We start from the raw sequence: 12,778 nt of genomic DNA, 5'->3' as shown, positions 1-12,778 counted from the left end.
TTTTCCCTTGTCCTCGATCTACTGGTTTGGTATTTTGTTTGATCATGGTTGTTTGTGTAGATGGTACTTTAATGCTCAGGTAAACAATATCATCATGACTCATTTGTTCGTCGAAACAATTTTGAACTTTGTATTTCTTTGTGTAACATGTTGCTGTATGGTGATTGTCGCTTTTGAGGAAGAAAATCTTGTTTAAAGGGAATTTCTTTTATTTTAATAGAGATTTAAATCTGACTAAATTAAAGTGAAGGTTTGTTATTAGTAGAGAAAAAAAACATTTTTATTTAAATTCCTAACCAAGAGTTTCATATTATTTCTAATTTAAATTTTAAAAAAAAATTATAATAAATATTTTTTATATTTTATAAAAAAGTGAATTTTAAACTTAATTCAATTTTACTGTATTTATATTTACTTTCGGAATTGTCTTACATAAATGTGAAACTTTCAATATTGATATTTAATATTTTCATTTCTTCTCAATATAAATATATAAATTCACACAACACACTTATAGTAGTTGCATCGCTTTTCTTTTATCCTTCGGTTAAAATTTGGGTGATGATACATGGACACCTTCATTTCTATTCTACACCTATGTAACACTAATAAAACTATATTTTATTTTAAAATATGAAATAGTTTGAAAACAATAATTAAAAAATAAAAGTACTAAGTTTTATTAGGTATGAAATAGGGGTAGAAAATCTTTATAGTGTCCATCTAAATTTTTCCTTAAGATTTATGGCCATTTTTCTTTGTAGTAATATACTTTATCCTTTCATTTCAAGTTGACCTTTTAGGAAGACACCTCTTAACCTTTATTCCGAGACAACGTATACTGAAGGTGTAAGTACTCTGAACTTCTGTTTTCTTGCTCAGTTTTCTTTAAAGTACATAGTCCCACATAATGTCATTAATATAAAAATATTCCATAATAATTCAGACCAATCTCCTGTTTAATTTCCTTGCTTTTGTGCAGCAATTTTAGAGATACGTTATTTTCATGTTACCTTTTAGTGACTGGCGGGGATAGTTATTCACCGTTTTGAGACAATAACCTATGGTAGATCGCTGCGCTGGCGACCACGCATGAACTCTTTCGTTTTATGTCATCTCATGGAATAACAAGACAAACAAAAGGCTGAATAATAGGACAATAAGACATAAGGTATGCCACTTGATTAAAGGTTTGCATGTGTTCTCTAAGGATATATAGTTTTGGATGACAATTAGCTTTTTATTCTTTTTAAATTGAGAGATTTGTGTAATTCTCATACAAATAAATTAGAAGATTAAGGCTTTATAAATTTACTTTAATGTGTTACTTTATGTCTTTAATTTTAAACAGATAGAAATTATTTATTGTGAAAGAAGAACTCGTTTTTCTTTCCCTCCAACTAAAATTCAATTCCTTTAATACAATCTAAGTAAAGAAAAAATATCTTACTGCATACAAGAGTTAAAGATCTGCAGAATATATGCATTTAAGCTATTCATTATCGCATAAAGGAGAGCTCTTATATATTATATTATACCCATAGAAAGAAATTCATATGTAAGACCATTTCATGCAATATATAAGCTCAAAAAACAAAAGGATAAAATTTAAGGATTACCTATAACTGAAAGAAATAGAAGGAAATCCAAACACGCATTCAAGAACGAAACGATTATTCAAACCCGCCGTAACGTGGACTATGTTGTAATTGAAGAAGCTTTCTCACAGTCTTCATGATCCATGCATATTGTGAGAGAAGAAGCAGATAAACTTTGTATTTTTGTGTATCACTTGGAAGGGAAATCTTGGTCTTTGTGGGATGGGCTTTTGCTGCTGTTGGGTGAATGGAGGGGTTTATGAGACATCATAGCCAAGCTAAAAGAATGATTGAGAGAATTCGCCAATGGGTTTTGAGAACCTGAACTCAACATCTGATAGTGGTTGATTTGCCTCTGATCCATGTCCATTGCTGTAAAATGTGAAGGGAAATACGGCTGGGCCGCTCCTGGAGGACATAGCAGAATTTGAGAATTCCTTGTTGATAAAGACAATGTTGATGGTGGGAAAGGTACGACGTTAATGCCGTGTATGTCTGTTTGGTTTGAAAATCCATTGTTTTCCAACTGAGGATGAGAAACATCACCAGCGGAAGCTTCCCAGTGGTAACCATGTGGCATAGTATTTAACAGACCCAAGAATGAAGGATGGTTTACCCTTGGCAAGAGATTATTTGGCATAACATGTGTGCTAGGACCTTCATTATTGCTTCCTTGCTTATCCTCTTCACTTCTATTTATCCAACTTGCCTTGTCAGTGCTGATCATTTCTCCTGAAACTTCTTTACGCTTTAATTTCCATGAAGAATTTTGGTCTGAACCTTGCCAGTGAATGTTGCTATTTATATTAAGAAGTTGTTCATTAGGCTGAGAGTGAGAGTGAGAGTTTGCAGCTTCATTAGAAGTAGCAGCAGATGGATAACCAAGGGTGAAGTTATTCACTGAAGGAATAATTGGCAGTGGTGGAAGTTCATCAATTTCATGCTTAGCAGCATTCAGCAACCAATCAACAACCTTGCTTGGTTGACTGAGCCCTAGCCTATCTTGAAGATCATAGAGTTGGATAGCAGTTGGTACTGATAATCGTACCCGTCTGTCTCTTAACCCTCTTATTGTGCAAACCTTGCTATGCCTGTCTTTCCCTCCAAAGGCTCTAGATACTCGAACAATCCTTGGATCCTTCAATCTTGGCCATTGTGCTGCTGAGCTTGATGAAGCCTTTTCCTTTTCAGGATCACTGATTGATTGAGAATGACCACCCTCCTGTTTTAAAGCAAAATCCACTTCTTTTGGGCTCTTAATCATGATCTTATGTATCTCATTGTTGGTAGCTAGGTGCAGAGTTTTGTCCTTCCACTTTATGCTTGTCAAAATTCTGTTCCATGGTACCATCAACAATGAAACTGCTAAATTTTAAGTCCCTTGTGCGGATTTACGGATTGTCTCTCGATCCTAGGAATCTGCATGGAAACAAACGAAATAAAATAATAGGAAATACGAAGAAGATGATAATCCACAAAATTTACTCAGATTTAAAGGCTGTAAATAAATCAAATATAAATATTGTTTAAAATCCATATTCTTTCCCTTTGGAAATGGAAGTAGATGCACGAAGAACAGATGACATGGTGACACAGATCGCTGACTTGCAGAAAACTAACGGATGTTTGCATATAGTTCTCTTTCTATAGATGTGATTTTGAGGGGATTAAAGAACATTTATATAAAATACCAAAAAGAATCATATCAAATGCAGTTGTATATTAAAAACTCTAAAATCATTTAGAAATTACAAGCAGAGGCATCTATCATATGTACATAAAGAAAACTGCAGCAAAAGGCTGCATCATAGTCAGGAAGGGTGTAATTAAAATTGCAGGAAAAATAATGCAACTATTTATATATTTAATATTTATACAAACCCTAGTTATCGTTGATCGTATCTGCAAACTCACATGAACACGTGCCTGTTCTCATACCAAGCATGCACCAGAAGGTAGAAGGATGAAGTTTGCACTGTGCTTTTGAATAACAAGCTTGAACAAAATTTTATATATTTCCGATTGAGCTTGACTTGTCTTTAATTGCACATAATAGTGTGGAAGTTGGAGTCTGCTGCTTGGAAAAGGAAGATGCCGGAATTCAACTACCACGCCACACTGAAAGATAAAGCAATGGCACATGGTTTGACACGTGGCAAACATCCCAGCTGGTCAAATAAGTATGGTAGTCTTTGTCTTATCATTTTTTGGTCAGGCATAATGGGCAATCATTTCCTTTGTTATATTCTGGTATTTTGTTCTCACAAAACCTTGAGTACTTAACGGAGGGAAATTAAACAACATTTGTAACATTTACTGATAAAAATTGTAACAAATTACTTTAATGTTTTTGGAAGGTAAAAGTGTTCAGGGTAAGTTTTCTTAGTTTGTTATTAAAGGAAAGAGGCTCGACTTCTGTACAAAAAGATTTTTCTCTATATTTGTTAGGTCATAATTTAACAACAACAACAAAATTGCTTGCATTAGGGCTTAACCTAACCAACACAGTTAATAATCACAGAAGGGGACCATTCCTACACACTTCTAAAACGCCTGATTACACTTTATCGACAACTACAAAAGGTTTGTGACTGAACACATCACATGGGGATCCACAGATGTAGCAAAGCATCAACAAAAATGTTGCTCTTATTAAGGGCAAAAGTCTTGTTAACTAATATCTACATCTCTTAACATATTAATGCAAAAGAAGTTTTCTACTAACGTATTCTTAGAATCTAAGATGAAAAGTTTCAGAAGGACATGACAGCCTCAAAATCATTGATCAATCAAATTTTGGACAGCCCAATTGCAATAATAATCCCAAGTTTTGTTTTACTAAGAGTTTACAGTTATATACATGAATGAAACAAATTGAAGATAATTTCTTAAAATAATCATTGTATTTTCCAGATAACAGTTATCAGGAGAATAGATCGACAGAAATTTTGGATTGACCAAAAAAACAAAAAGGTCAGAATGATTTTTGTATAAAAAATCATTGATTGATATGTCATCCGTAATGTTTTCACTACTGGATCGGTTTTCTTGGGCAGAATTATCTGTTTTCTTTTACAGTTACTATATTTTGGAGCATGGGATGTTCATAGTTGCTGGGTCAGAGATGAAAAGAAAAGGTAAAAAAAGGAGAAATTGAGATAAAAGAGAAACAGTAAGGGCATCACATGGAGGGGATTTAGAAGACAAACAGAGAAATCCACTTGGGATAAGTAATGGCGAGACTTAAAAGTTGTGGTGCCTTGTCCAAGGGCATTGTCATGTCTATGTGTATGATAGCTACTTCGGAGAAGGGAAAGGTACTGGTAGGTGAGGGACCAATTATGTTGTGATATCTTTTGAAACGTACACCCACTGAGCGCAAACAGGACCACACAACTTTTGCAGAGAGATATGCATGGGAGGCAAGTTGAGGCTTTTCATTGAGCTGACACTGACACAGTTATTAACCCTATGGCGCATGCTTTCATCAAAACAAAGTCAATTAATCATATGTCTGATGCACAAACGTAACCCAAGTTTCTTCTCTTCTTCATTTGGCAAAGACTGCAAATATATTCTTTTACTTTTCAAATTCAATTCACCTTCAACTCAAAACCCTAAAACTCCCTCACAAAACCCATCTCAGATACAGTATCGTTCATCACAATTTTCTCTCTCATGGTTTAACGTGGATAAATTCATCCTAACAAGGAGGAAATCTGAAAGCTACAGCAACCAACCTGATTTTTCTTTAATTAATATACATGTTAAGCAAATAGTTGATAAATAAGGTTATGGAAAAGTTCTTAAATGCCCTAAACAATATATCTTCTAATTTGCATAACTTTGACATGTAAAAGCATGAACAAAATAGAAAAAGGCAGACTATATTCCTAAAGATACAATGTTCTTTAATTTCCATAGAAAAAGAAGTGGGCCTTCTTTTAATTCTACAAAAAGAACAAAGGCAAACGACTCTTTGGCTCCAATTCCTTTTCTTCACACATACATTACCAAAAAAAAGACATCATGGTTCGAGTGATTATATCTGAAAGAGATGGATGATCAAGAACTACATCAACCGTTTGGAGGCTGAAATTATTCCACAGTCACTAAGTCCAAACATTTCTAAACAGTGTTATAAATTTGCTTCATTATTTAAACCATTTAAGAAGAAAGGAATACTATGAATATGTTTTGCAGCTAAAAGAACGTTTATCTGCACACCATATATACGTAATATATATATAGCTTCCATTCATTAAAATCGAAACGCAACGTACGGCATTAAGAAGTTAAACGGCCAAGAGAACATGAGCGAAAGGTGGAAAGAAGGAAGAAAAAAAAAAATCAAGTTTACTTTCTGAAAGGAGAAAGGAAAATGGCAATATTTACATTCTTTACACTGTAATAGAGGGTTCCTCTCTGTCATCCGTGAAAGCCTCTGAGGCTATATAAAAGACTATGAACAAGCAGTGTCTTGTGTTTTATCTGAAAAAAAAAAAATTGATAAACAGACCAATGACTGGTTTCTTGGTATGGGAAACAATATGATCCAAAAAATGGTTTCCAGATTCGTCACAGAAACCCTGGGTCAGACTCAGAGCTCGTGACTAATCATCCACTTTTATAAATAGCCAAAAATGCATCAGAAGCAGAAGAATCCGTACTATCTGTAAGCTGTAACGTTATCTTGTGTCTCTGTCCAAGTCCTAACTTCAATTTTGCATGTCAGTCTAAGCTCATCAGCAATGGAAGTTTGGTGATTCGTCACGAATTGGCAATACAGCTGTGAAGCTTTTAAAAAATATGCAACTGTAATATCAGTTGTAACGTAAAAAAGTGATAACTTCCACGACTATATAGAACACAATAAAATCGTAATCATCAGTACAGTGTTTAAAGCCTGGTAACTATAACTATAAAATGATTCATCATACAGAGAGAAAGAAGTATGGATGTGATATGCAGATGATACAAAAGGAAGAAAGATAAATAAAAATAAATAAGTCGTTTGTATGTAAGTCGTGTGATGATTAGGAAACAGTCTACAACTACAATTTTGTCCACATCTTCTAGGTTTTTACGGTGTTTACAACTGCATAATTTTCAGTATTATCATCATTTCTCTTACACTAATTAACCAGCAGAAGAACTGATCTGTAATGATGTAATGCAAAACCTAATGTTCAGAGAGTGTATTATAAGAATGATAAGTGGCCCCCATAATCGTAGAAATTGAGACAGTAACCTCCATGAAAAAATAGTTGCCAAACCACTTGGACTAATGCACCGCCACACCAATCATGTTACAATTTTTTCAATGCCAATCGCTCTATTATATCTCTAAAGAATCACGCGTCATATCACCACGCTCACTGCAATTTTGTAAAATTTCACATGTATTTTATGCTACAATTATTTTCTAATTTTATTTCTAATTTATACATAACTTAAGTTTAATTTCATTTTTTATATGTATTTTTATATGCATTTTAATAATAAATTCATCCAAATAAATCCCAAAACTATATATATATATATATATATATATATATATATATATATATATATATATATATATATATATATATATATCCATATTGAGAACGAAAGCAGCTATCAGTCACACTTAAAGTAGAGGTTAAGCAAACTCCTATCCTCTCCATCTATTTGAAATAACTATTATTTTAGCAAAAAAAATTATAAATATTTAACTTTTTTATACCATCCAGATAATCCTTCATTTTTTAAGTTTATCCTTCTTTTTGTACTCTAAAGCATACCGATTTTTATAAAGTAAGGTCATTTCTTAATGGATAAGGATTAAAAACGCTAAGTTCCAAGAAAAAAAAGTAATTAGATTTTCATAACTAACTTTATATCTTTTTTTTTTTGAGAAATTAATATTCTTTTAATCTCTAGTACCAAGCTTTAAATGACAATTACTAGAATCACTGCCAAAAAAAAGGTGTGATTTAGGTTTCCAAAATGCAGTTTATCCACATGCAGCCATTACATCTGAAATTTCAGGTTCCCTCACACACTAAAAGTTGTTCCTTGTTTTGAGATTCAGTCTGATATTAAGAGAAGAAAGAACATGATCAACTGCGGTTTAGTAGTGGAGTGTCTGGCTTTTACTGTTTCTAAATCACTAATTATATTTTAGTTTTAATTAAAATTCTAGTTTTTTTAGTATTGCAAATGTATTGCTTTATTTTTCATGATAAATAAGATTTTTCAAATATTTTTGCAATGATTTTAGTGTCATGTTTTAACTATGCTATTTAAATATTTGTCTCTATTTAATGTTCCAATTCACAATATATATTTAATGTTCCATCATAATATAATATATAATATATAAGTGGATATAAAATTTATTTTACACATTTTTGTAAAATTAAATTAAATTAAAATTTAATTCTTAACATTATCAGTTAATAAAGTAATTAAAATTTTATAGTTTTGATATATGAAAACTCAATCAGAATTGAATTTTTTAAAGATAATACTTGAGAATCGAATTAACCCCATTAAAAACCGTGTGATTGTATGACTGATTCATTGAAAGAAAAAAAAAATCTAAAGCTCATTTAATATTTCTTAATGAAGTGACTCAATTAAACTTCCATTCAACAGTTTTGCGTGACATGCAGTTACTGTTGTTATGGCAGATTGCAGAAAGACGATTCAAAAGAAGTTTAGAAGGAAAAGAAAAACAAAAAGAGAAAAACGGTAGGTTTTGTCTCTTGAGATTGAATAGAAGAGAACTCGACGTAACAAATGGTTTGTTTCTGTTAGAATAAACAAAAACAAACAGATTCAGTGTACCAAAACCGGCTATAAAAGCAAACTTTAACAGAAATACAATTTTCAGATGTTACTCAGTACCTTGTATGTGTGCTTGCTTTCTGTTTTCTCTCAACTCTCTGATCATCTTTGGTTTGGTGTGCGAGTGTGCCCTAGCAGAGCTTCTCCATTCTTTCTCTGATCTCTCTCCCTTTCAGTAACACTCCAAACTTGACTTCTCTCTCTTGCCACGACAGATTAGATGTCTTAATTCTAATCTGCTCAGTTACTTTTCTCGGTTTTACCCTTACCATTTCTGTTTTTCCATTTCTGCCCTTACTCTAATATGGTATCAAGAGCATAGGTGCTTGTTGGTTCTGGTGTGCAGTGGGTGTGTGATTGGTGACTGGAAGTGGAGAAAGGAGGTTCCTTTGTGTGTGGGTAAATCAAGAAGCTAGCAAGAAAGTGATGGCAGGTATTGGAGGGATACAGGGGCAACTGCCTGTATTTGATGGGAAACTATTTGATGACTGGCGCATCAAGATGCAAGCCATCTTTGGTTTTCAAGATGTGTCAGAAATTATAGAAGATGGGTTACCGGAGTTGAGTGAAAGAGCTACTGAAGAGGAGAAAAGAGGTTACAAACTGCAGGTGAAATTGGACAGCAAGGCCAGATTTTTGCTGTATCAATGTGTCAGCCCAAAAATCTTTAACAAGATTTCTAAGGCCTCTACTGCTAAGGAAGTGTGGGACATTCTGGTGAAGATGTACGGTGATGGAGATAAAAACAAGAAAGTGAAATTACAGGCCCTAAGGAGGCAGTTTGAGATTCTGATCATGGATGAGAGTGAAACTGTGGCAGAATACTTTGACAAAGTCCAAGAACTGGTGAATAAAATGAGAGCATGCAAGGATACAATTTCGGATGAGTACATTGTTGACAAGATCCTAAGAACTCTAAACCCCAGATTTGATCATGTGGTAGTGGCTATTGAAGAAGCACGTAATCTGGAGTCTATGGAGATTGAGGAGCTGCTGCACTCATTAGAAGCTCATGAGTATCGCATCAATGAGCGCAAGCAGTGCCAAGAACAGGCCCTACAGGCCAGATCTCAGTTTAAAGGGAAAAAGGGGTTCAAGAAGTGGAATAAGGGCAGCAAGAAAGGTAAAGATTCACAGGAACAGCAAGGTGAAGATTCCAGTGAATCTGCACCAGTGAAAAACCAGAAATCTGGTGGAGATTGGAAGTTTGACAAGAAGAAAGTGAAATGCTATAATTGCCAAAAACTTGGGCATTATGCAAAAGAGTGCTGGAAAGGGGAAGGTGCTAAAAACAAGCCCAAGAAGAGGGCTAATCTGGCCCAGGAGGAGGAGTCAGATTCAGAGGCTGTGATGTTGATGGCCAACACAGGAGAGGAGCAGCCAGAGAGCACAACATGGTACTTGGATTCTGGCTGCTCTACCCATATGACAGGGAGGAAGGACTGGTTTGTGAAGATGCAAGGAGCTGCACAAGGGAAGATCCGGTTTGCAGATGATAGAAGTTTGACTGCAGAGGGATCTGGGAGAGTTGTTCTGAGAGATGCAGAGGGGAAAGAAGTGATAATTGAAGAGGTACTGTATGTACCAGGGCTGAAAACGAATCTGCTAAGCTTGGGACAGCTGTTACAGAAGGGATATGTGATGAAAATGGAGAATAATTGTCTCAGCATTTTCAATCAGCATAAGAAGATGGTTGTGCAGGCTCAGCTGTCACAAAACAGGACTTTTCGGGTGGTAATGAGTGCAGTAAAACACCACTGTTTTACTGCAACAGAAAACAGAGAAGAATGGCTATGGCATCTCAGATTTGGACACCTAAATTTCAGAGATTTATCACTGTTAAGCCAGAAAAATATGGTGAATGGCTTGCCTACAGTGGAAATTCCTGAAACAGTGTGCAAGGAGTGTGTCCAATGCAAGCAGACTAGGGGCAGTTTTCAGAAAATCTTACCCCAGAAGTCAACAGAGAAATTGGGAGTGGTGTACTCAGATGTGTGTGGCCCTATCCAAGTAGAAACACCTGGAGGCAGCAGGTATTTTCTACTTTTTATTGATGACTGGACCAGGAAATGTTGGGTCTATTTGATTAGGAGAAAGGGGGAGGTGCTGCAGACATTTGAGAAATTTAAATCTCTTGTTGAGAGGCAGTGTGAGAAGAAGATCAAGGTGTTGAGGACAGATGGAGGAGGAGAGTATACCTCCACTGAATTTAAAGAGCTGTGTGAAAAGGAAGGGATAGTGCATGAAGTTACCCCTCCTTATACACCACAGCACAATGGTGCAGCAGAGAGGAAAAACAGAACCATATTAAATATGGTTAGGTGCATGCTGAAGAGTAAAAAGTTGCCTAATTTTCTGTGGGGAGAGGCTGTGTTGACAGCCACATATGTCCTTAATTTGTCTCCAACAAAGAGACTAAATGGCTTGACACCCGAGGAAGCTTGGACAGGGGTGAAACCAGATGTTAAGCATCTGAAAATTTTTGGATCTATATGCTACAAGCATATACCTGATCAGTTGAGAAAAAAGCTAGATGACAAGGGAGTGCCACTGATTTTGGTTGGGTACAATGCCACTGGAGGTTACAAACTGTATAATCCTATAGGAGGAGCAGTTTGCATCAGTAGAGATGTTATAGTTGATGAAGTTGGAGTATGGCAGTGGGAAACAAATGAGCAGGAGTCATCAACCATTAATCTGGAAGATGTCACTGCTGGAGAGGAAACAGTGGAAACAGTGGAGACAGGGGAGAGAAGAGATGACAGCAGGAGAAGGTCATCAAGAGTTTCACAACTGCCAACACATCTAAGAGACTATGACTTATCCTATGAGGCCACACTCACATCAGAAGGTAACTTTGTTCACTTTGCTCTAATAGCAGAAGCAGAACCAGTTGAATTTGATGATGCAGTGAAGGATGAAAGGTGGTATAAGGCAATGCAGGAAGAGATTGACTCTATAGAGAGAAATCAGACCTGGGAGTTGGTTGATCTACCCTCTAATAAGAGGCCCATAGCATTAAAGTGGGTTTATAAGTCAAAAATAAATCCACAAGGTGTTGTTGTAAGGCACAAGGCAAGGCTGGTTGCTAAGGGTTTTCTACAAAAGGCTGGAGTTGATTATGGTGAAGTTTTTGCTCCTGTGGCCAGGGTAGAGACAATCAGGTTGGTGGTGTCACTAGCTACTAAATTTCACTGGTCACTACACCAGTTGGATGTGAAGTCAGCTTTTCTAAATGGAAGGTTGGAAGAGGAAGTGTATGTTGTACAGCCACTGGGCTTTGAGGTTAAAGGGCAGCAGGACAAGGTGTACAGGCTGAGAAAGGCTCTCTATGGGCTTAAACAGGCTCCAAGAGCTTGGAACCAGAGAATTGATGGGTTCATGAACAATATTGGCTTTGAGAAGTGTGTATCAGAACACGGGTTGTATGTGAAGAGCTGCCAACACAGTGGCAGACAAGAGAAGTTAATTGTATGCCTATATGTTGATGACCTATTAGTTACTGGGAGCTGTGAGGAGTTGATTTCAGATTTCAAACTTAAAATGTTGAGTGAGTTTGAGATGAGTGACTTGGGAAAGCTCAGCTATTTCCTTGGGATAGAATTTACTGAGACTGAAAGTGGAATTGTGATGCATCAGTCCAGATATGTTCTAAACTTACTAAAAAGGTTTGAAATGGTTGACTGCAATGCTGCCAACACCCCAGCTGAAGTGGGGTTGAAGCTAGAGAAGGAACCAGATGAAGAAGCTGGAGATCCAACAGCTTACAGGAGTATTGTTGGGAGTTTGAGATACCTATGTAACACAAGGCCTGACTTGAGTTACAGTGTTGGAGTGGTGAGTAGATATATGGAGTGCCCCAGATTGTCACACTTGAATGCTGTCAAACGCATTCTAAGATACTTGCAGGGCACTCACTCGTATGGAGTACTGTTGGGAAGAGGAGAGACTGGGGAAGAAGTGCAAATCACTTCTTACTCAGATGCAGACTGGTGTGGTGATAAAGAAGATAGGAAGAGCACTGCTGGTTATATCTTTTTCATGGGAGGAACACCAATTTCATGGAGTTCAAGAAAGGAACCAGTGGTTGCCTTGTCATCGTGTGAGGCAGAGTACATAGCTGCCTGTGAAGCTACTTGCCAAGCAACTTGGCTAGGATTCCTATTGGAAGGATTGAAGATCGAGCTAACTGGAAGAGTGAAGCTGCTTGTTGACAACAAGTCAGCCATAGATCTTGCTAAGCACCCTGCATCTCACGGCAGGAGCAAGCATATCGAGACCAGATTTCACTACATCAGAGAACAAGTTAGTAGTGGTAGACTGAATGTAGTACACTGCAGATCCGA

The 12,778-nt window shown here is 36.1% G+C and overlaps 1 protein-coding gene and 1 long non-coding RNA gene across 3 annotated transcripts; both read right to left on the bottom strand.

The window, feature by feature from the left end:
- Positions 1 to 1,499: 1,499 nt before the first annotated feature.
- LOC124823136 (uncharacterized) lies at positions 1,500 to 3,678 on the bottom strand. 2 transcript variants are annotated; one of them, XM_047295280.2, is made up of 2 exons: positions 3,480 to 3,678; positions 1,500 to 3,017 (listed from the first exon to the last, which is right to left on the bottom strand). In XM_047295280.2, exon 2 carries the CDS (start codon positions 2,947 to 2,949, stop codon positions 1,789 to 1,791), a length of 1,161 nt encoding a protein of 386 aa, XP_047151236.1. In that variant the 5' UTR covers positions 2,950 to 3,017; positions 3,480 to 3,678; the 3' UTR covers positions 1,500 to 1,788. The 2 variants fall into 2 exon arrangements, with proteins under 2 accessions (XP_047151236.1, XP_047151245.1); XM_047295289.2 differs by having other exon boundaries at positions 3,513 to 3,678.
- Positions 3,679 to 5,937: 2,259 nt separating this feature from the next.
- Positions 5,938 to 6,890, bottom strand: LOC148199221 (uncharacterized). Its single transcript, XR_015786366.1, has 2 exons — positions 6,269 to 6,890; positions 5,938 to 6,089 (listed from the first exon to the last, which is right to left on the bottom strand). It is a non-coding gene; the product is annotated as an uncharacterized LOC148199221 (long non-coding RNA).
- Between the last annotated feature and the right edge of the window lie 5,888 nt (positions 6,891 to 12,778).

The sequence above is a fragment of the Vigna umbellata genome, chromosome 4, assembly GCF_029865625.1.
Source record: "Vigna umbellata cultivar VRB3 chromosome 4, Vumbellata_1.0, whole genome shotgun sequence".
Lineage (NCBI taxonomy): Eukaryota > Viridiplantae > Streptophyta > Magnoliopsida > Fabales > Fabaceae > Vigna > Vigna umbellata.
This window is presented reverse-complemented; position numbering and strand designations above follow the sequence as displayed.

Bases quoted from the DNA above. Each gene is read 5' to 3' on its own strand.
- LOC124823136 (XM_047295280.2), bottom strand. From the start codon at position 2,949: ATGGTACCATGGAACAGAATTTTGACAAGCATAAAGTGGAAGGACAAA.